Source organism: Thermobia domestica, chromosome 10 (genome assembly GCF_964235325.1).
Source record: "Thermobia domestica chromosome 10, izTheDome1.hap1.1, whole genome shotgun sequence".
NCBI lineage: Eukaryota > Metazoa > Arthropoda > Insecta > Zygentoma > Lepismatidae > Thermobia > Thermobia domestica.
The window spans coordinates 247767633-247792798 of NC_137463.1; the positions used below are offsets into that span (position 1 = coordinate 247767633).

At 34.9% G+C, this 25166-nt stretch overlaps 1 protein-coding gene across 1 annotated transcript in view; it reads right to left on the bottom strand.

The window, feature by feature from the left end:
* Window positions 1-25166, bottom strand: part of LOC145661885 (glutathione S-transferase 1-1-like) — a 95339-nt gene that overhangs the window by 21923 nt on the left and 48250 nt on the right. Inside the window, exons 5-6 of the mRNA XM_081727227.1 lie at window positions 3948-4006; window positions 976-1123 (exon numbers count right to left, since the gene is read on the bottom strand). Coding sequence (XP_081583353.1) covers window positions 976-1123; window positions 3948-4006 — 207 coding nt within the window. The remainder of the gene's footprint in view (window positions 1-975; window positions 1124-3947; window positions 4007-25166) is intronic.

Below are 25166 nucleotides of genomic sequence, written 5' to 3' on the forward strand. Positions count from 1 at the left end.
ATCACTGAAATCATGAGATATTGATCAATTAAAGATATATATCTATATCAGTGGTGTCCAATTATAATGAGCCTGAGGGCCATAACCGTCTTTACTAGTAAAGTGGAGGGCCGCAGCTTATAATAATAATAATAATAATAATAATAATAATAATAATAATAATAATAATAATAATAATAATAATAATAATTATTATTATTATTATTATTATTATTATTATTATTATTATTATTATTATTATTATTATTATTATTATTATTATTATTATTACGCTACAAAAGAAAAATATAGAAAAAGTATTTGAAATATTATATACCTATTCAATATGACAAATGAGGGTGACTAGCAGCGTTTACAAGCTGTGGAATATCTACATTCATTTCTGTTGTTGTGAGTCGCAGGAAGTGTAAAAAAGAAGAATCTCCAAGGCAGCTTCTGAAGCGATTCTTCACAATTTTCATGGTAGAAAATGCACTTTTACACAAATAAGTGCTATCAAACATTGACGCTCTTTTCCGAACGAACTCACAGTTTTTAGGGAAAGGTGTTGTCGTGGATGTCCGCGCCTGTTTGTTGTACAGAAGCGCTAAATAGATGCGTTATTTCGAAAGAAGAGTGGAAACATTAAATGAATGAATGAAAATAATATCAGTAGGGCTAATAACAATTGCGAATCGTGAGAGCTTTGTGGGCAGCAGAAAATGGTTTGGCGGGCCGCCATTTGGAAGCGCTGATCTATATCTATCTATCTATCTATACACACATACATACATATATGCATACAAATATATATATATATATATAGATAGATAGATATATAGATAGATAGATAGATATAAAGTTAATGTAATTTTATTAAGATGCCTACAGCAACAACTAAATGTAACTATATGCCAAGAAATTATAACACATTGAACGAAAAGTAAAAAGAGAAAAGACTCACATTATCTACATGTTCTTAATTTGTTTCCTTACCTTAACAAATTCAGGTTCCAGATGTTCTCCTTTCAGCGTGTTAACTACTTTTAAGTTAAGTTCCAGTCCTAATGCTTTTGCTACTAAGAGCACGTTCCTACAAGGTGGACTAATATCCGTATAATACAGATCAATAGCCATTTTCCAACTGAAATTATCGAAAGAAAAATATTTTTACTTAGTTTTCAAATATATAGACAAAATTAACAAAAAATTGGTTGTTACTTACCAATAACCTCATATCCTCCAATGGAAAACTAAATATTCTTCAGACGTATTGGAACAACAAACTAATTCCGTCTTTAGTGGTAGGTAACAAGGATAAAAAATGGATGAGAGAAATATGGTATGGAAAAAGGAATACATACCACCAAATAAATATAATGTGAGAGAGGGATACTAAAGCCACGAGCAGAGCACAGTGAGCGAAAGAAAGACTTGAACTGAAGAAAGCGTGGTGTCTAAGTTACGTCACTGTTGCCAGATCCAAAATATACATCAAAGGTACGAAACCAGATTTTATCAATGTTGCCAAATTCCAGATTTAAAGTCGGTTTATGAATAAAAAATGATTCTTTAATCTCCCGTTGTTTGTGTGTTTTTGCTGAACCTATCACATTAACCTGCTTTATATTGTGAGTATGTTGTTTAGGTGAAGTGACAATCGCAACATACCCTCTTCTTGTGACTTTTTTCATTGTCTAATCTGTTCTCTAATTAGGGTATTAATATCGTGTTTGATTTGATCTACATTTCAAGAGTTAGATTCACATTGAGCACGAAAATACCTGACTTGTTAAGTGGATCAACAAAATAACTTTTAAAGCCGGTAAGATGTTTCTCTAAACTTTTACAGGGGGATACTGGAAGCAGATATGTTATGCCTTGTAATGATACGTTGAATTTTTGTCAATAATTGTGGAAAGTAAGGAATTCCTATCCAAAATTTTGTTTCTCTGGGAATAGCTTTTTTAGGAGCTTGCACCGATCTACGTGTTTGATTAAACCATTTTTGCAAAGTACGCTTTTTTTCCTATTTCATATAAAAACTGTGTTTCATTATTCAGACTATTTAGATGATCACAAATTAATAATGCCCTACGAAAGAAATTCTTCCAAATATTGGCCTTGTACAGTGGTGAATGGGCTAATTGTTGATGTATGTAAGTAGTGATTACAGTGGGTTTTCGATATACTTTCGTTATAAATTTATTATTACCTCGGGTAATCAGTAAATCTAGAAAAGGAAGACAGTACCAGATTCACGCTCGAGAGTGAACTCCACCCTAGGATGCTGATTATTGAACTGTTTAAATATTTGTAAAAGAGTATTTTCATCACGCACAAGTAGTAAAATGTCATCGGCATAACGGTAATATCTAATATACTTAAATGTATCTTCTTGTAAAATAGAAGTTTATATTTGATTTAAAACAATGTTGGATAGTATCGGAGAATAGTTTGTTACCTATGGCTAGACCATCATTCTGTGAAAAGTAATTATTTTCAAATTGGAATACATTGGTTGTTAAACGGACCTCAAATAATTGTACCGTAATAAAAAATGAGTTTCATAGGAAGATGCATCATTTTGTAATAACCACAAACGCGTGCGTGGTTATTACAATTTTTCCCCCTTTGTTACCTTACCGTAGCTTATTTGTTGAAGACGGAACTAGCTTGTTTTTCTAATACGTCTGGAGACTATTTAGTTTACTCACGGAAGAATATATATTGGTAAGTAACCAATGTTTTGTTAATTTGAATCATCATCTTATGCGCCTACATAATTTTAATACAGATAAAAATGTTAACGTATTTTGTATCACACAAATTTATGCAAAGGAATTTTACCCCCGTGTTTTCTGCTTACATCCTTAAGAGGCAGCAGGACTGTGTACAGCTTATATGAGTTAAAGAGATTCGATTTAACATAAGACATAAACACCTTTCGCTATATATCCAAGATCTCTGATTTTTTTTTAATACACATTAGTTCAATGTAAGCTACAGAAACGTTAATATGCAACTGCTCAGGTAGAAGTTCCATGGGTATATTAAATTTATAATCTACTATATTAATAATAGAAAGCTGCATAAGGAAATCAATGAAAAACAAGGAAACGCAAAGTCATTATTAAGTTTAGAATACAGATAAAACTTTGGTTCTTTTCATAAAATATACTCAAATTATTTTTGAAAAGCAACATTGTCAGGCCCGTAGCCAGTCCAAAAATGTAGGGGGGGCCCGGTAGAAGTTGGGGAGCCCGACCCAAACATATTATAGTTCATTTGCAAGTCTACCGTGAAAATTTTAGGGGGAGTCCGGCCCCCTAGCCCCCCGTGGATACGGGCCTAAACATTGTGAAATGTTTCCTCAAATAACAATACAAGATATTAAAAGGTAACAAAAGTAATCAGTAAATTGCACGATCCTATGCTGGCATTAATTTCTTATCCCCGCGCGGTACCTGGCAACTCGAACTGAATCTTGTCACTAATTTTCATCAAAATTCTACTCTCACGGTTTATATGGGCCTTCCTTGTTCAGCAGACTTCAAGCAGTTTGACAGACTTATCCACAGATGTCGTAACTTGCGTTTCCGAGGGAAAAAGGTTTCAGCTGACCATCATCCACCCTAAGGCTAAAAGAGTAAACTGCCTAATGTTTCGAGGGGAGGAAGAAAGTATCCTTCTGTTTTTAGTAGCAAAAGATAAAAATAAGACGAATGAAAGAAAAAAAGTCAATGCAATTGAAGCTTTCGGTGATTTAAAAATAAATTTTGAGTTTTGATTTTCAGGTGTTGATGCAATTGCAAATGAAATCAAGACTATTCAAAAACCTTTTAACAACGATACAAAATCCCTTGCCCTAGAACTTCAAATAGAAATTATTGATTTGCAGTGTAGCAATATTTCTAAAGAAAAATGTTTATCATTGTTGGAATTTTATAAGCATATGCCACTCATACAGTTTAATCAATTGCATAAATTTGTTTCTGGCATTCTTTCCACTTTCGGAAATACTTATCTGTGTGAAAAAATGTTCTTCAAAACAAAATAAAAAATAATGAGTTAACTGCCGCAGATGGCGGCACCGAAATACAAAATTTACGGAGAAATGAAGAGAATCAGATGAAATGTCACCATGAGAGTTGCAAAAAGGGTAATAGCGGTTATCAGTGTATGAAGATTAATTAGGGAGAAGACGAAGGTAAATTCTGGACTACATGAGTTTGCGGATTGATGCAACATTAAAATGGAATAGAGCATAATATGGCAAGGTTTCGGACCCACTGCTTTATTAACTAACCTAGGGCGTGTATCGTGCAGTAATGGAGGGAAAACAGAAATGTACTCTGCAACTTTCAATTTGTTTCCCACGTCATATGTCTAAGCTAAGTTCACTATTGTCCGCAGAGGTGACGAAGTAGACAGGATCGAATAATATAGAAAATCTATTACAGTAAACTCTCGTAATACCGTACCAGGGCGTCTAAACCTCAATACCCATGAATTTTCACTTCTTTTATTTCTAGTATATAGTATTTAAAATTAGTTGACGCCTCAAGGTTAGTGCCCTTGCGTACTGGGAGCTACTAGTAATATTTGGCAGACAACTTACTAGTACAAAATTTATTTTATTTAACTTTTTTAAATTTTGGCAAATCCCTGTTAGATTTTTTCTAGTTATTGACTTTAGTTTTCCATACTTTCCTCGAAACTCTTCTCAGTTTCTGAAGGGTCGGATATTTTTTTATTTGAAAATTTTAAATTAGAGACCACACCATCCTTCCGGTAGTTCCGGAGTCTCCAAGCTCTCAGCCGGATACAGCGCTAAGTGAGATTTTCATAAAGCCATTGTCTTTGTGGAAATCTCGCTCTGGACACGGACTAGCTGTGGGTTTAGAGATATTTATTTTAAGCTACACATTTTAGTAGGGCAACTCTTTTTCGGCATATGAAAGTATATTTGGCTGTGGATTGTTGTATGTTGAAATTCGACCACTTATCTTTGTAGTCTTAGTGTCCTAGCTTATTTCTTTGGCGCCGCTTTTGCTTTTCTTTCTCTTCTCTACCTATCCCTCTATTCTCTTCAAGAATTTTAAAAAATCTTTAACCTCCCTCCCCCGAGTTCTGAACTTGACATATATCAATCATTTGACATGTATCATTTGGACTTAACTTACCAGCTGAGGTGTCGCGAGACACGACTCTTAGAGGTATTCGTTAATGTGGAAGGTCAAGGGAACGTTCTACATCATATTCCGACCCACTGCGATAGTGGGCAATGGTTCAGTACCCGATACAATTTTAATTTACTTCTTTCATTATCTGTTCAGAATTCTCTGTCAGATTTTATCAGTCACTTTTTACTTTTGTTTCATTGATAATCTCATATGTATATGTTGTTGTAGTTGTATTGGGCCCAAAAATAGTGTTAACATTGTAGAATCATATACATATTATGTGTTTACGTGCCTGCCATGTTATTTAAACGTATCCCAGTTGAAATAAAATATTTGAGAATTCTAATTTTATCATTATGCGTGGGTAATTAGTTTAATTTGTATATGCACGATAGGTCGGATCTTTTATATAAAGTGTTGCAACCTTAAAACTCAATTTGTCGGGGTTAATAATTTGAAAGATTAATTATAATATATAAATATTATAATAATATATTAATATATATATATATATATATATGTTGAAATATGAATGTGTGTGCAATATGAATATAATATTGAAGTAAAATGTATAATGTTGAAGTGAGTAGATAAACATGCGTAAAGGATCTTAGTACTTACCCAAACGGTCCTTGGTTGGCATAGTTACGAAATATCCGACAAAATATAAAATGAAGAGTTGTAAAATACCGCCGCATGTTAGATATTCTCGTCAAACTTTGTAATGTAATTAAGTAATCTATGTAACAACTAACATCGTATGTAATATACTAACTTCATGTAGCATGGGATTTAGGAAGGTCATCGTAACCCTAATGTGTCCTTGAATCAACCATCAAATTAGTAAACCAAAATCCTTCTCTAGAACTATATTTCAATTTCCGTTCCTCAAATACGAATCCTCAAATTTCACCAGTGTTTCCATCTTAATAGTTGTGTTTACCATACCAGTAAAAATCCTTCTGAACTTGGGAAATTCTCGAGCAGGCATATATATAGTGCAAGTCTAACGACAAATGTGTGTAATTAGTAGTACAAAGCGACATTTATTGAAAGATAGTGAAGGTGATAGTAAGCCAATGACAGAATACATTTCATGGTCGTTGTGATACGATTGACGATATTTTGATCTCTTAAACCTCCGAAGTGGGAGAAGTGTTGATGAATACTTTTACGAACTGAATATGTGTTTAATTTCTTATAAAACCGAATAAATATGATTAACGTACGAGTATATACATCCTTGTGCGCAAAGATAAGAAATGCAAAAAGTAAAAAAAATGCGGACACCAGCAAGGGTGCTTCGATGATATACAGAATATTATAGTTAACCTGAAGTACGAGAAGGGACTCGTTTAAAATCACTTTCAAAATACTCATAAATGAGATAGAGACTCATTACAAATCCTCATTTTAAGATTTTTTCTTTTCTTTCCATTCGTCAAATTTGTTTATTAAACTTATTAACAAATATATTATTTTTTACCAAAAGCTAAATAAAAATATAATTTCCTTTTTTTCTTTTGAGCATGTCTATTAATAAAAATATATAAATATAAGTGTATATACTACTGCGTTACTATTATGCAATTTCGTATGTGAATTGATCCATGTAAATGTATACTTATTGCATGCTTATGAAATTCTATGTCTTAATTTCTTAGTAAATGTAATAAATGTTCACTAAATTGTAATTAGTTGGTTTCTTCCAAAACTACTATTACCCATGTTAATACATTGTCCTGTATGTATGTGAGTGTGTGTGTGAATGAATGGTAAATTTAATCTTAAGTAGTAGCAGTTAATATTGATTTACTGTGATAATGTCCATAATAAGTGTGTAATAGCACTTCATATGTACTAGTGTATGACGAAGGTTATGAAATGTTTAGAGAAATGTTTATGGTCCAATTGACATTTTCCTCATTTGTATTCTCTGAGAATCGAATGTTTCAAATCCTTAAAATAAATTCAAATATAGTTAAAGTAACTTAACGCTACTATCCTGCAGTTGATGCTAAATTAATATTGTTAGTTTTGAGATTAGATATGAAGTACTGGCATTAATTACTATATCTTGTTGAAAATTCATTTCATTACTGACTTACTGTTCTAAATAATTTCTACAATGTAATTTTCTCAGAAATATTTGAGCATATTTGATGAAGAACAATATAAATCTGCGATAAAATTCACTGATTGAACTTACTGAATGGAATCTCTCCGCACCAGTCTCACAAACTCCTGATTTATCTCTGATTTACTAAACATCAGATAAGATAAAGGGATGATACAACCTGGTCACGGGAACAGTGTTGGGTAAGTTACTTGTAAAAATGTAACGCGTTACAAGTTACTTTACTTTCTCTTAAAATGTAACGCGTTAGTAACGCGTTACTTGCAACAAAAAAGTAACTGTTACTTTACTTCGAAGGTAACGCGTTACTAACGCGTTACCTTTAGGTCCGAAACTTTAAAAATGTGAAAAAATTATGACTTCAACTTTCCGTACTATTACTACCGTTATTATTATTATTATTATTATTATTATTAATTATAACAACACTGTATATAAACATGAACGATAGGCGGTTTGTATTTGAATACTAAAAAAACTAGTTGATTGCCAACCTCGGTAGTCGTGAAGTCTAGGAGTCAAGGACATTGTTCACGAGCTTCTCAATTTGGATTGAGTGTCTAGGTTGAGTATTTGGGCTCGAGCCAAACACTATTAAAAGTTATAGGGCACTGGCCAAATATCTTCAAAACTGCTCGGCCCAGGTTTAGAATTGTCAACAACTCGAGCAGCTCGGCTCACAGCTCATTCACTATCGATCCGAACCGAGAAGTGAGCCGAGCCAACAGCTCACCCAACCGACTCGGCTAGAGCCCTCGGCTCAGTTGAGCCGAACCGAGCAGATGGTTCATCCCTACCAAGCCAGCTCGAGCCGATGGTTCACCCCAAGTGAGCCGGCTCGAGCCATCTTCTCAGTTGAGCCGAGCCGAGCTGAGCTTGTTATAAAAAAATCTCTTGTGGTCTTGCTATCGAGACGAGACGAGGTGCGAGCAGTGTCCCCTCTCTTGAGCAACACTAAAAGTATTCAATATTACTGTTTAGCTTACATTTCTCATGGTTTTCGTTTTCCAGTGTAATCAGGCCATGATTTCAAGACGAGTTAAAACGAACGAGCCATTTATCAAACTCGACTGGACTCGAAATTCGAAGCGAAAAACTGAATCGGGTCGGAACTCGACTCAAGGATATTACCTTTGACTTGACTCGAAACTCGACTTGAGCGTTAGTAAAAATGGTTGCTTATTATTATTCTGCTAAACTAATTATATAATAATAACAATGTTATGTAAAATTAAAAATACAGAATATGGAGAAACATTACACTACAACTAATAAAATGAGAACACATGAACTTGGGAGTGAATCAAAACTTGCCAGTAACTCTAAAATCGATACATGCTTTTTAAAGCTAGTTTCAAACTCTATAATCAACGGGACTCTAGGATAAGCAAACTGATCTGAAAGAACTCCAATATTACATACCATCAGCAAACTATTTTCTAGTAATAAAGTAGGCCTGCTCATCGGAACACAGTTTATTCATATTAACCCTTTACTGTAAATCTTTAATTATGGCACCCTAGCTTTGATAAATATTTTCCGCCGGGGCACTTCAGACACTATTTTTAAATTCTGTCTACCATCATCCCCAGTTCTTAAGGAAAAAAGTATTCTTTCAAATGTTCGAATGGTAAAATATTTTCGTTCTCCATCTTTATAAAAACAACACCAATCAAAGTAAAATAGACTACCGGTATCATTGCACTCCTAGTTCACTCACTTAATGTATTGATTTGGAGCTGTCAAAATCTACGACAAAATCTTCCAGCTGCTTGCAATCAGTACACGTGATTTCTCTAAGGCTGTCCTCATCTTCCAAAAACAGCAAGTGGCACTATGATCTTATTTGTTCCTCTGTGTGTCTGTGACTGTCGGTAACTGGCATACGTAGTTCATGCTCGATTGTTTCATTCTGAGAAATTCATTTACAGGAAAGAAACATTTGTTTTCGAAAAAAATATACATATATTGTAGTTACTCATCCGAAATGTAACGCGAAAAAAGTAACGCAAACTAGGTACGTTACCTAAAAATTTGTAACGCGTTACCGTTACAGTTACTTTGGAAAAACAGTAACGCGTTACTAGGAAACGTTACTTAAAAAGTAACGCGTTACTAGTAACGCGTTACTTGCGTTACGTTACTCCCCAAGACTGCACGGGAATAACTACCACTTTTATACAAGTTTACCTTACTGGCGCTACCAAGTTGTATCATCTCGGTATCTTACCTGATGGTTAGTAATCAAAATATTGAAACACTGGTTCTGTGATAAACTTCGGAATTTCTCTATGAAGTAGCATTTTAAGGATTAAGCCACAGTTGAAATCCTTTAAAAGAAAATACTTCTGAATGATTCATTTACAAAGAATCACTGATTTTTACTACATTTCCTCAGGTTTTAGTTAATACTATAGGCCCAGCAAGCGTTGACTCTTTCTCCTTAAGAGGCCTCATCCCGGCGAAACTAAAATACCGCTAATTTTACAGTAATTATGTGATATCTTCAAATAGATAAAAGATAATCTAAATGTGGAACAAAAGCACCCTAGACAATATTATTTTACATGAGATACCGTTATCACGACTCACTTATCTGCTTTCGATTTCGAGCCATTTTGAAAATCGGCATTTATTTTCGCGTTTCTAAACGGTTGAAAACGGAAAGCCACTAGGTGACTTGTGATAACGGTACCTCATGCAAAATAATATTGTCTAGGGCGCTCTTGTTCCACATTTCAATTATCTTTTATCTATTTGAAGATATCACATAATTACTGTAAAATTAGCGGTATTTTAATTTCGCTGGGATGAAGACTCTAAAGGTTGCTTGCATCGCTTGTTAACATCGTAGCAAAATGTTTCTACAGAGTTGCCAATGATCAAGAGCGTTAGGAAACTAGACGTACTAGAGACAGGACCAGAAGATAATCAAGAGGGAGAACCAGTATCGCTCGCAAATAGTGGGTGTTGGTAGTACACAGTATATTATTTTTGTCAAACGATCGGGATACGAACAACAGACAGAATGATTATTTCAGAAAAAATATATTTTTTTAAAAAAACCTTTTGCTTCATTTTTTTACTGTTTATGAAACAAGGCGATTCGATATTAAAATTCTTTGAAAATAATAATAATAATAATAATAATAATAATAATAATAATAATAATAATAATAATAATAATAATAATAATTATTATTATTATTATTATTATTATTATTATTATTATTATTATTATTATTATTATTATTATTATTGGTAGTAGTTTCACTTGTTGCCACGACCTCACTCACCGTTTGTCGATCTATAGCAATATCATTATGTGTAGGGGGGCTTGGCCCTCCCTTGGCTCCGCCACTGCTGAAGACATCTGATCATACTGCTTTTGTTGTTACGACTCAAAAGCGGTAACTTCAAACAGAAACTACATTTAAAAGAAAATTAATATATCGTTAATAGATATGGTACAGTTGTTAATGAATAAATGAAAATAACTAAATCTACTTACACATACAAGACTGCAACAAGTAAAAAATATCAATATATTGCAGAGAACCAAGCACAAAACTTCTATCAAAATCTTCTACAAGTCTGTCAACTCATGCTTCCATTTGCATCGGCTGTCTGCTGTGTAATGCTTCTCATACTGTATATTATCGCATTCAACGTTGCGAGTCATGTTGTTTATTTTTATCAAGTCTATTGTGAAACTAATTTTTACAAATATGATACAGAAGTCGTTAACTAATACTACAGCTTGGCAAAGCTCCAATGATAGAGTGCAGTTACTTCTAATGTTTTCGTTACGTCACTTGATACGAACTGTTTCAAGGTCGCTCGCGATATCTGCGGAAAACACATCCATGTGGACAGAAGCAGACTCGAAACATACGCCTTCTGTCGTTTGTTTACGGTTACGCCCATTCAATAAAATGAATATTTGGGGCAGTGGCGTAGCCTGGCGCTATAAGCTGCCCTTTGGAGATTGGATCTTTGGGACAGTGGCGTAGGCTGAAGGTATGATCCGCCCTAAACCTATCCCCTACTACAGTGATATCGAAAATAGATTATGCGTGCATGTAGTACGGTACGTTACATTTGTGATACCTGATGTTGCGACGTTTTTATAATTTATATTTTTAAAAAAGAGAATATTAGAACTGATCCAAAAAATAGATCAAAAGACTGCGATCTTGACCAATAATTCGATCAGGAGCCACAGAATTTTAGACTGGCCCTTAAATCGAGTTTTCGTTTTTTTTTTTTACGGAATAAGCACTTGGATTATTATTATTATTATTATTATTATTATTATTATTATTATTATTATTATTATTATTATTATTATTATTATTATTATTATTATTATTATCGAATTGATATTCCTCCAGAATAAGCCTCAAATCTGCCCGCCTCTCAATCTTGAAGACAACTCTGCTCCCCTGATCCTCCACAATAATGTTTTTTAACTTCATAAATATTTTGAACATCACTTTAAAAAATATAGGAACGGTCTTACCCGGCAAATAAGGGGGAAATCTCCTTTGGTTATAGCAATATTTCCTTCTCATCCCCCTTGTAATTCTCACGCTGTCAAGAGGTATAGACACGAAGCGTCAAGAACGTTTTTACACAACGACTGTGGTAACCATAATATAACTCGTGGTATCAATATATTTACGAAATAAATTACATTTCGTTACTAGTTAACATGGAACATTGAAAGATTTTACAACTGATTTGAATATTTATATTGCTTTAATTCATTAAAAAACAAATGGTGAATTAATATTTTACTTGTAGCTACAAATGGCTACTTTATTAATTGAAGCAAAAAACATAAAAAGTTGACTCCAGCGGGAATCGAACCCGGTACCCTTTACGCGTGAGCCACATATGCTACTGATTCTGCCACGCCGTCACTTCATCAATTTGCTCAATGGACAATATATGCGTCTAGTTGAAAACTTTAAGACGATTTTTCTCTGCTATATTAGGCCATTGCGCTCTCCCAGTTTGCCATATGAACACTTTAAATGTGCACTATCGCCTTGCAAAAAATGTCTCCGAAGTTCATTTACCAAAGTCTGCTTTCTTCTTGTAAGGCAAACATGTCGATGTCACGATATCCTAGAATGTTATGAAACCTTGTTTAACAAATGCGTAATGCTGATTGTAGAATTGGAAGGGGTACAATGAAAATCCTTTACAATAAACTACAAGCGTCTCACTGTTAGTGGGTTACGCGAATTCTTAATAATAAATGTGGTTAATAGATGTCGCTACGTGCGTTTTCACTTGCCTGCCTAACACTAACAGATGTCACTGCCTGCAGATTCTTGTGTAAAACCTTAGAGTAAATAACTTATTGACTTTATAGTATAACGAAGCTTTCGAATAACTGCATTTAAAAATATGGTATTGAGTTTGGGGTGATCATTGTGAAAACTCAAAAAAATATAAAAATCAATTTAAAATTTTGGTTCAATGGTACAGGATCATCTCTGGTGTGTAGATTCCTACTTCAATCGTAGCCCGCACCAAATGAACTTTGGTGATGGACAAACACCATGGGCTTGGGTTTGCTTGGAGTTCACCTGTTTCCTCTTATCTTTTCATTCCACCATTATCATTCATCTCATCATCATCGTCTCTCTCTTTGCTTCGATACATAATCGTAGGACGTTATTTTTTTTTTAAATAAATTTGTTGAATGTAAACAGTTATAGCTTTTAACTAAGCACGATTCATAATCGTAACTAATAGAGGGCCATCCTTCTTCCTACAAGGTGCCCATAAAGTCCCATTACCCCTTGATTAATGCTAATGTAAGTTTTCTTGTTACCCCTTGATAAATGCTAATGTAAGTTTTCCCGTTACCCCTTGATAAATGCTAACGTAAGTTTTCCCGTTACCCCTTGATAAATGCTAATGTAAGTTTTCCCGTTACCCCCCCTTGATTAATGCTAATGTAAGTTTTCTTGCTACCCTTTGATAAATGCTAATGTAAGTTTTCCCGTTACCCCATGATAAATACTGATGTAAGTTTTCCAGTTACCCTTGATAAATGCTAATGCAAGTTTTCCCGTTATCCCATGATAAATACTAATGTAAGTTTTCCCGTTATCTCTTGATAAATGCTAATGCAAGTTTCTCTGTTACCTCTTTATGCCATTATGCCCTCGCCATTTGCGAATATCTTATGGAAGTCTTTCCTGGGCGTTAGATTGGTCGTGGTAGTCCGATTCTGCCTGCACCAATTGCCTGTTCAGCACGAAGTCCAGATCTCACCACCTGTAGTAATGTACTATGGGGATTCATAAAGGGCATCACTGTACAAAACCATTACGATACCACTGCCGAACTGACAGAAGCTGTGAAACAAGCTCTCACTTAAGTTACACCTGCAATGCTCCGCTAAATGTCGCACAGAACCTGGCGGCGTACTATCCTTTTTTCATGAGAATAACGTCGACACACAGTTCCTTTGGACATTTAATGTTTCCTATCTCAATAAAACTTTTCGAAAGCATTGTTGTTCATATCATTCAGTTCTTTCCCTATAGTTATTTACGTACAATTAATGGTTTATATTACTTATTTTTCAGGGATAACAGGAGTTTGGCCGCCATGTAGAACACAATACTTTTGGACAAAGGTAAAATTCTTTCAATTTTAGAAGTAATGAGCCATTGACTGTCCCCCAGGTAAATATCCTAGTTAAAAGTAATTCAAGATAATGTTAGGGTGTGGTTTCAATGTTAAGAAATTGTTTTATCGACTGATTTTCGTTTCTTCAGATGAACTGACGTGAGTTACAAGTTTAATAAACAGAAACGAGTCCAGTTTGCGGGATAAGCTCCCACTTGCACCCGTGGATACACCCTGCATGCTTAGTATCAAAATTAATAGAAAATTATGGAGTTTGAGTTCAACAGAACTTAGAACATAGAAATATTTCCTGTAGCAACGACGTGAATCATCATTATCATCATAGGTGTTCTAAAATTGTTGGCAAATCACCTGTTACAAACCGAGAAACGCAGGGCCGGCTCTACCATATATACAACATGTGTATTTGCACGTGGCGGCAAAATTTGTCATAACTAAATTATTTAAAATAAATATTTTTGTTTGAAACGAACTTCATGATTATGGTAGTTAAATTTACTAAGCTGACCTTCTATTTGAATTCTACATTCATAAACCATGTTTAGGTTGCATTAGTTTTAAGTCATATGGACACTGCTAAAGCAAATGGTCAAACAAATCCCAGCGCCAATTCCTTGATTGTTGTCTAATACAAGAATTCAATTCTCGGACAGAGAACACTTGTTCCATTTAGTTAGTTATCACAGTTTTGATATGAAAACTAGTCTTGTCTTTGTCACAAACAAGTTCCTTATCAATGAAGGTGGAAATAAGCTTTTTTAAACATTTTTAACAGATGTAGAAGGAAAATCAAGAAATAAAGATAAAAGAGCTAGTTGCGCTGGAATTGCAAACTGGTATATTCAGATTTAAGCTCGATATTGAATTCTATAAAAAGGATACACCATATTTCCTCTACAGGTGTGTTTGCTTTTTTTCACTAATATAATGGATTATTATTTAAAACAGACAGACACAATGAGATTGTATTTGTAGTGTTTAGGCCTTTCTTAGTGCGAGTGTTCTTTCCCTCCTTCGTTTCCATGATGGGGTAGCATACTTAAGATCGTGGCCTTTAAGATTTGTTTTTTTCTGGAGAAAGAGGGCGGCAAATTGCCTAGGGCCGGCCCTGTTTCCATGCATCATAGTTTTTCGCTAACCTCTTAATCGTCACGTAGAGATTTTCTGTTTTAACATCTCTATCAACTGTAGGTACTTATTCGCTCTCCTGCTTTTTCCTTCCACCGTGCCTTTTATCACGTATCTTTAGATAGAGTTCCTTCTCATATAATGTCCTTACCAGCTTCCCTTTTTCTTTGAATTAATCTGAATTTGTCTTTTCTCCCTTACCATATCTGACATTTTTTCATTCGTTTTTCGCTAGACCAAGCTAGTTTTCTCTGCTCTTTTCCACACCCACATTTTGAAAAGCTCCAGTCATTTTTGATCGTTTCTATACATGTTTCTGCCTCATAGAGTAAATACTCCACATAAAACATTAGTAATTTTCTTTTCTTAACTCTAAAGGGACGGGTGGCTCAGTGCTAGAGTGTTCACCTCTGGTCCTCGGTTCGATCTCAGCTTTGTGGTGGGAAAATATCGTGTGCGTAGGTTTTCTCGGTGTTCTTCTGTTTCCTCCCATTTTCTTCATTCTACCATTTCGTTCATTTCTCATTATCACCGTCTCCTTTAGCCTAGAAGGCACTAAAGCAGGACGTAAAATAAAGGTTTCATTTCATTTCATTTTGTTCTTAACTTTATTCAATAATCTTGGTAATATCCATATAATTTTACACTTGAGTTATAACGTTCATTATGATCGTGTAACTCCTTTCTCGTATTTTAAAGGGATTACGATTGATAGTATTTACTTCAGATAATAACCATATTCTCCCTATAAATCCCTTTTGGCATATTTTCTGCTTTGAATTCTTCAAGACTTAGAATTGGGAATTAGATTTCTGGGGTTTTCAACACTTATGGTCATCCCGTTACGTGTGAAGGATGGCGTCCATCAGCGAATACGCCATTCGAGGAAAACGAAGGAAGAAAGGATTGGAAAAGGAAGGAAACAGCCTGGGACCTGTATGTTAAGTACCATTCCTGCATTTGCCTGATATGAGAGGAAAATCCAGGAAAAACTCACTCAGGATGCTGGCCTGAAAAAACTTATACACTTTTTCGACTATAGTGCTGCCAGGAGACGAGACAGAACCCTTTGAGGCGAGACACGAGACGAGACATCTCGGTCTCGTCCAGTCTCATGTCTCGAAAATGTGAACACAGTTTTTGAATTTGTATAAAAATTTATTAACTCTTAATAAATTATTTGCCTTCGAAATGTATGCCAGCGTTTATTATTTCAAATGAGGACTATCCTACAAAAAACAGGGAATACCTTAAGTTATTATTATTTTTTTTTAATGATTCTTACAAACAGCTTTCATTTCCATTTTTCAATCGATTCAGGTTCAATTATTTTCTGATAGAACTCCAGATTCAAGTACAATGTTAAAGCATTCATCAAGATCAATGTTTCGGAAGATTTAATTCCGTGTAATATCTGTGTAAAAATCCTGTTATAGAAGTATGATCTGTCAGGAAAGTAAATGTACACCTATTTTTCGAGTCTGGCATTCCTGCGCTCCATCCGTGGAGAGTATGAGAATTAAATCAATCAAATGTTTACTAAGGAGCAAAAAGAAAAGCTTAATCTGAATAAGACATTGCAGAGGGACACAAGCTGTGAATACGAATAGTGCATAGTGTAAATAAAGGACGACTTAGAAAAAAAGAGTAAAAATTGTCGAAGTGAGAACATAAAACACAAATACAACAAATACGCCGACAACTAAACGATCACCATGCCATGATCTTGGTGTAGTTGTTAAGGTGATGGCTTAGAAATGCAAAGGACACAAGTTCGAATCCTCGGCAAGGACATTTTTAAAATTTTTTGTTAATAATACATACAACTCATGAGAGATGGTAAAAGAAGTGGTATTTAGTTTTTCGTAGCAATTATTATTGGTAATATTTAGTACTGATAATACTTTTTGTCTTTGCGTATTGCTTTTGTTCTTGTCTTCATTTCGAAAGAGAAGAATATCTGAACAAATGCCACCAAAATTCCTCATATTTTGAATGTAAACGCCATTTGCAATTAGTAAAGAATAAAAATTGAACGTTCCGAAGAAGCTGCAAAAAGTAAAAGGAAAAACATGGAAGTCGACCATACTCATGGTTACTAAAGATACAATTTCTACATGCCTTACACCTCCCGACCACGTTTCTACGTTAGCAAGTAAGAGGCTTGTGTTTAGGTTAGGCTCGTCAATACGTTTTGCAAAGGGGCCCGGTTTAGCTCTGACGCACCACAGGTGCGAGAAGGGAGAAAAACACTTTTTCTCTCTCCCTCTGTGTGTCTATTTATCTATCTATTTGTATATATATAACGCTATTTGTGAATGCCATAACCACCCTAATTTTCAGCGGATTGAGACGAAACTTGGCACAAACATTAATTGTTGAAATATCTTGATGAGTTCGTTAACCAGAATAATCAGATGAAAATGTTCAAAATGGTGGTCCTTCAAATTCTTAAAAAGTTCCAAAGGAACCAAATTTCGCCCATAAATAGGTATTCAGAAAGTTTGAATAAATTTTCCTCCTTTACTGAAATATTTGTGTGCAGAAACTTATTGAAATATTGGACCCGATTAATCGCCTAAAGAAGGTTCACGCCCTTTCGCTACGGTCAGTTTTTTTTTTTTTTTTTTTTGCAGGAGGGGGTTATTTTCCTATCGGAACAAGATGATTGTTAGTGATGATATGAAATTACATATTGAAAGTGAAGTAACTTGTGTAACGTGTTGTTTGAAAGAATAATATAATAAATGTGCATTCCTCTAACACAGAGAACTGTAAATCATGTATTTCGAGTTCGGGAGCCTGAATGGCGAGGAATGCTATTTGATTTGCTTTTTAGTAACACATTGCATTGCAAATAAAGATAGGCAACATTAGTGGTAAGTAAAACAACAATAATAATAATAATAATAATAATAATAATAATAATAATAATAATAATAATAATGATAATAATAATAATAATAATAATAATAATAATAATAATAATAATAATAATAATAATAATAGGTGTTGTTTGTGGCAAGGCAATATCTTCCTCAGTTCTTCTTCAAACGCAATGATTGTAACGCCATATCTCCCTTACAAACAAAATATTAGCAATTTATATCGAAAGAACGGGAAACTGTAGAGCGATGGGACCAACGTTGGACAGTATGCACTCATAGTACTCAGAAAAGTAAGCGATTTCAATGCAAAATGAACGAAGAGTCATTGTCATGGGTACTCATGGGGCCACAGCAGAGCCCTCTTTAGGCAAAATGTCGATAGCTTATATCGAGAAAACAGGAGGTAATAGTGGGATGGGACCAACGTTGGACACCGTGGACCCATAAGGCGCATCGAAAAAATTAGAAAGGCGGGCACGAGCCAGCCTTACTTATTTCCACATAATAATATAAAATTATATTGTCGAAATACACACACGAGTTAGCTACTAATATTTCATATTATTATTATTATTATTATTATTATTATTATTATTATTATTATTATTATTATTATTATTATTATTATTATTATTATTATTATTATTATCATCTACAGCGTCTTTTCATTACGTGAGCATGTTTGACATGAAACCAAAGAGAAAATCCATCCTGTAGCGTAAAAAAACAATACTTTCTCTCAAATGGATAAAATATCAAGCCGAGATTGATTCGAACTCGCATGGACGGCGCGAAAAGCCAGTGCTTTGTCCACTATTTTTTTAACTGACTCACCGAACGCGTTTCAGTAACTTACTTATTGCTAATTTTACTTGCTTCACTCGTTTAACTTGCTTTTTCTAATAACTTATAACGACAGGGACACGAACAAAGAAACATCGAGAACAGTTAAAAATGATAGATGCTCTCCCGCCGAGAATCGAACCCGAGACTCCATACATCCAAGGCTCACGTGCTAGCCTCTAGACCAGCGGCGATGGCAACGCTCAATTCCTGTGTCGTTAGGTATTACGACCACTGTATTGCCAGCTATCACTTCTGTGGGTTGTATACTATGATCACATGTTTCTTCTTTGCTGGAAGAGTAAAACCTACATTATATGTAATACATGAGGTATTTACACCTACATGCTCTTCATATAATGTAATAAAAGGGTCATGGTGTCGGATTTCAATACATGACGTAATGCAGGATACAACATGCTTTGCATTACTTGTTTGTTTAGAGACAGCTACTAGCTTAGTGTTCTGAAAGGTTGTGTATAAACTAGGGATAGCCCGTTCCGGAATTATTAGTTTTCGGACTCCCGAAAGTAAAGCCGGACAAATTCCGGAATTCGGAAAATTCCAATTTTGTAATAATTTCGGAATTCGAAAAAATCCGGAATTTAGAAATTTCTGATTTCGTTAACATTCCGGAATTCGGAAAATCCGGATTTTTTCGAAATTCGGAGTTTTTCTCAATTCCAGAATTTTCTAAATTCCGGATTCTTTCCGAGTTCCGAAATTCTTCTGAATTCCTGAGTATAACTGAATTCCATAATTTTGCGAAATCCGGAAAGTAAAAGTTCCGCTTCCGAAAAATGAATTTATTTTGGTTAATATGAATCGTGGCGGAAATAAGTCTTTGACCAGGTAATGGCGACTGCTTTGAAAGAAATGGGGAGTATGAGAATTCAATCTGTCATATTTGTAGTTTCGTGTGGAGAAAGAACGAACTTGTGAACCAGTGGTTTAAGAAAAACTCAAGTTATTAATATAAACTTTGCCGACTTCATAAAAGAAATACGAAAGACATTTTGAATCGAAAAATATAACATACAAGTTTGCAAGCGGAGACAAAGAAACCTAACGTAACCAGACTAAAGACGGATCGTTTACCGCGTAGCGGTCGCGGTTCAGTGGTCAAGGTGCTTCTGCGAATGCACATTGCAATTTTTTTTCTTACTTTAGAATTTTTGATGGCGATTGATCAGCGATAACATACGTTTTATTATATTCAGATATTTGAATACTCGGATGTTTCAATACTTGAACTATCAAATCTTCAGGAATAATAATAGCAATAATAATTATTATTATTATCTCGTAGAAGATTAAAAGGTAGAAGCTAAATTATCGCTCAGGTCATACCATTACAAGGAGAAACGTGAGATTTGGAAAGAATATTTCGGTTTGGTTTAATGTTGCTCACGAGAAGAGGAGTTTCTCATCTCGCTTCTAAAACAAATAAAATAACATGAGAATTAACATTTTACATTCGAGACGGGTCAGGGCTAAATCAAAATTTTCGTCTCTCTTTGGAGATAAGAATCGAGACGAGACGAAAAGTATCGTAAACATTTCCCGTCTTGTCTCGATTCTCGAAATAGTATATGTCCATTCTTTAAGTAACAATTGCTCTGTAGACTGAATCTCATAGGCTATTTCGTTACATTGTATTTCAGAGCTCATTGAATTATGCTCTGTGTAGGTATTTTTGTAGCAAAGCTTTTATATTTTCCTCTGCATATTCTAAAAATTAGATTATTATATGCCTTACTGTCGCGTGATATTCAGTTATATTTGTTACAGTTATTTTTCTCAAAACATACTTTCTACATGAAACTTCAATGAAAGCTTCAAGTTTAAAATGTTGGTAGTTGCAGAGGTGTGTCTTGAAGGTACGGAACCCTCTCCCCGAAATCTCTACTTTTAAGTAAGTTTTGCCAAATTTCAGGGCAAGTTTAAAACTATTATTATTATTATTATTATTACTATTATTATTATTATTATTATTATTATTATTATTATTATTATTATATCAACTCCATGTATAATCTTTAAAAGATATACGGTTTGTATTTGAATAGTAAAAGCTAATTGACTGTCGATCTCGGTCGTCTGGAAGTCTTCAGGAGGCAAGGACATCGGTCACGTTCTGGGTTTGAGTTCCGAAGGGGCAAGTATTCGGGCTCGAGCAAAAAATTGTTAAAAGTTATAGGCTTCATCCAAACATATTCAAAACAGCTGGGACCGGGTTTGGGCTTCTCAACGGCTCGAGCGGCTCGGCTTACAGCTCATTCAATATCGAACCGAATCGAGAAGTGAGCCGAGCCAACAGCTCACCACACCGAGCCGATTTGAGCCATCGGCTTAGTTGAGCTGAGTCGAAACGTGCTGATGAACTAGTTTCAACTTAGCTGGGTCGAACCGGTTCACATGAGCCGAGTAGGTGACCCATCCCAACCGAGAAAGCTCGAGCCATCGGCTCAATTGAGCTGAGTCGATGGCTTGTTCCAACTAAGCCGGCTCGGGTCATCGGCTCATCCCAACCGAGCCGACTCGAGCTGTTCGCTGAGTTGATACGAGCCGAGCCGGTTGATATCACTACCCGAGTTGGTCTTTTGCTTGGGCTCAATAATTCGACCGTGCAGATCTCAGCCTTGATTTTAAGAACTACAGTATATACTTATATTGGTGATTACGACATTTGAGGCTGTCTCGTAATAATAATAATAATAATAATAATAATAATAATAATAATAATAATAATAATAATAATAATAATAATAATAATAATAATAAACTCTTATCTAGACGAGACGAGATACACTAAAATTGCCCCACGAGATGCACTAAAATTACGAGATGAGACGCACCTCTGTCGTGAGCAACACTAAAAGTATTCCACATTACTGCTTACATTTCTCATGGCTTTTGCTTTCCAGTCTGATCAGGCCAATATTTCAAAATGAGTTAAAACGAGCTGAACGAGCGAGCGAGCCATTATCAAACTCAACTCAACTCGAAACTCGACCTCGAAAACAGCGACTTGGCTCGGAACTCAATTCAAGAAAATTACCTTTGACTCGACTCAAATTGTACTCGAGTCGAATTGAATTTTGGCTCGACTTGTGCTCATCCCTATTCGTGTTTGTATTTTATGTTTCCACTTCAACAATGTCTACTCTTTTTTCTCCTTTTACCTGCTGTTTCTGGATTTCTCTTTCGGTGTCGTCCTTTATTTACACCGTGCACTATTCTTATTCCCAGCTTGTGACCCTCTTCAATGTCTTATTCAGTTTAGGCTTTTCTCCTTACATTGACTTCACATGTGATTGATTTAATTCTCACTTTCCGCGCACGACCGATGAAAATGTTTTATTATTATTATTATTATTATTATTATTATTATTATTATTATTATTATTATTATTATTATTATTATTATTATTATTATTATTATTATTATTATACTATTGAACTTGCACGGCGAAATTACTGTATAATACGATATCATTTCTGTAATTTTACTACATTGTATGTTATTCAGTTTATTAATGGGCACTAAATTGTCTCCAGATCAACGAATAAATTAATTACGGTATGCACTTTGGTGGAAATATCATTACAATAAGATTATTGGTTCGTTCCAAACATGTTCATGTAATGATATTTCCACCAAATTGCATGCCGTAGTTAATTTGTTCGTTGATGTGGAGACAATTTAGTGCCCATTAATAAATTAAATAACATACAATGGAATAAAATTACAGAAATGATATCGTATTATACAGTAATTTCGCCGTGCAAGTTCAATAGTATAATAATAATAATAATTATAATAATAATAATAATAAAACATTTTCATCGGTCGTGCGCGGAAAGTGAGAATTAAATCAATCACATGTCAAGTCAATATAAGGAGAAAAGCCTAAACTGAATAAGACATTGAAGCGGGTCACAAGCTGGGAATAAGAATAGTGCATGGTGTTAATAAAGGACGACACCGACAGAGAAATCCAGAAACAATAAGTAAACGAAGAAAAAAAAGAGTAGAAATTGTTAAAGTGGAAACAAAATACAAATACGAATAGGGATGAGCAGGAGTCGAGCCAAAATTCGACTCGACTCGAGTTCAATCCGAGTCGAGTCAAAGGTATTTTTCTTGAGTTGAGTTCCAAGCCAAGGCGCTGTTTTCGAGGTCGAGTTTCGAGTTGAGTCGAGTTTTATAATGGCTCGCTCGCTCGTTCAGCTCGTTTTAACTCGTTTTGAAATATTGGCCTGATCAGACTGGAAAGCAAAAGCCATGAGAAATGTAGGCAGTAATGTGGAATACTTTTAGTGTTGCTCACGGCAAGGGTGCGTCTCCTCTCGTAATTTTGGTGCATCTCGTGGGGCAATTTTAGTGTATCTCGTCTCGTCTAGATAACGAGAAAACAAGAGTTTTTTATTATTATTACGAGACAGCCTCAAATGTCGTAATCACCAATATAAGTATACACTGTAGTTCTTAAAATTAAGGCTCAGACCTGCACGGTCGAATTCTTGAGCCCAAGCAGAAGACCAACTCAAGTAGTGATATCAACCGGCTCGGCTCGTATCAACTGAGCGAAGTTGTTGTATTACTATACATCTGCTTCCGCCCCTGTCATATTCAATCTGGTCGATCTCGTTGACGCGACATATTTGCTTTTTTATACCCCTTTCTTCGTTTACTGAACAAAACAGTAACTATTCTGAAATATACTACTGCGCATGCCTCGTAGATAAATATTTCTGATGCCAATAGTTTCCGTTTTGTCCAAGGAATGTTCTTTTTCTTATTCCCAGCATGGCCCTTTTATTACATTATATGAAGAGCATGTAGGTCTAAATACCTCATGTATTACATATAATGTAGGTTTTACTCTTCCAGCAGAGAAGAAACATGTGATCATAGTATACAACCCACAGAAGTGATAGCTGGCAAGACAGTGGTCGTAATCCCTAACGACACAGGGAGATAGTGGTGCCCTTCCCGCTGGTCTAGTCGCTAGCATGTGCGCCTTTGGTGTATGGAGTTCCAGGTTCGATTCCCGGCGGGAGAGCATCTATGATTTTTAACTGTTCTCGATGTTTCTGTGTTCGTGTCCCTGTCGTTATAAGTTATTAGAAAAAGCAAGTTAAACGAGTGAAGCAAGTAAAATTAGCAAAAAGTAAGTTACTGAAACACGTTCAGTGAGTCAGTTAAAAAAAAAAGTGAACAAAGCACTGGCTTTTCGCGCTGTCCATGGGAGTTCGTATCAATCTCGGCTTGATTTTTTATCCATTTGAGAGAAAATATTGCTTCTTTACGCTACAGGTAGTCCACTCTTTTCGTATTTTTCGCTGTCGTTCACAGTTAAAGTAACTGACTATTATTCTTTCTACGAATGATGGATCTTCTCTTTGGCTTCATGTCAAACACGCACACGTAATGAAAAGACGCTGTCGATAATAATAATAATAATATGAAATATTAGTAGCTAACTCGTGTGTGTATTTCGACAACATAATTTTATATTATTATGTGGAAATAAGTAAGGCTTGCTGGCGCCCCCCCCCTATTTTTTTCGATGCGCTTTATGGGTCCACGGGGTCCAAAGTTGGTCCCATCCCAGTATCACCTCTCGATATAAGTTATTGACACTTTGCTTAAAGAGGGCTCTGCCGTGGCCCCATGAGTACCCATGACAATGACTCTTCGTTCATTTTGCATTTAAATCGCTTACTTTTCTAAGTACTATGAGTGCATACTGTCCAATGTTGGTCCCATCGCTCTACAGTTTCTCGTTCTCTCGATATAAATTGCTAATATTTTGTTTGTAAGGGAGATATGGCGTTACAATCATTACGTTTGAAGAAGAATTGATTAAGATATTACCTTGCCACAAACAACACCTATTATTATTATTATTATTATTATTATTATTATTATTATTATTAATATTATTTTACTTACCACTAATGTTGCCTACCTTTATTTGCAATGCAATGTGTTACTAAAAAGCAAATCAAATAACACTCCTCGCCATTCAGGCTCCCGAACTCGAAATACATGATTTACAGTTCTCTGTGTTAGAGGAATGCACATTTATTATATTATTCTTTCAAATAACACGTTACACAAGTTACTTCACCTTCAATGTGTAATTTCATATCATCACTAACAATCATCTTGTTCCAATAGGAAAATAACCCCCTCCTGCAAAAAAAAAAAAAAAAAAAAAACCTGGCCGTAGCGAAAGGGCGTGAACATTCTTTATGCGATTAATCGGGTCCAATATTTCAATAAGTCTCTGCACACAAATATTTCAGTAAAAGAGGAAA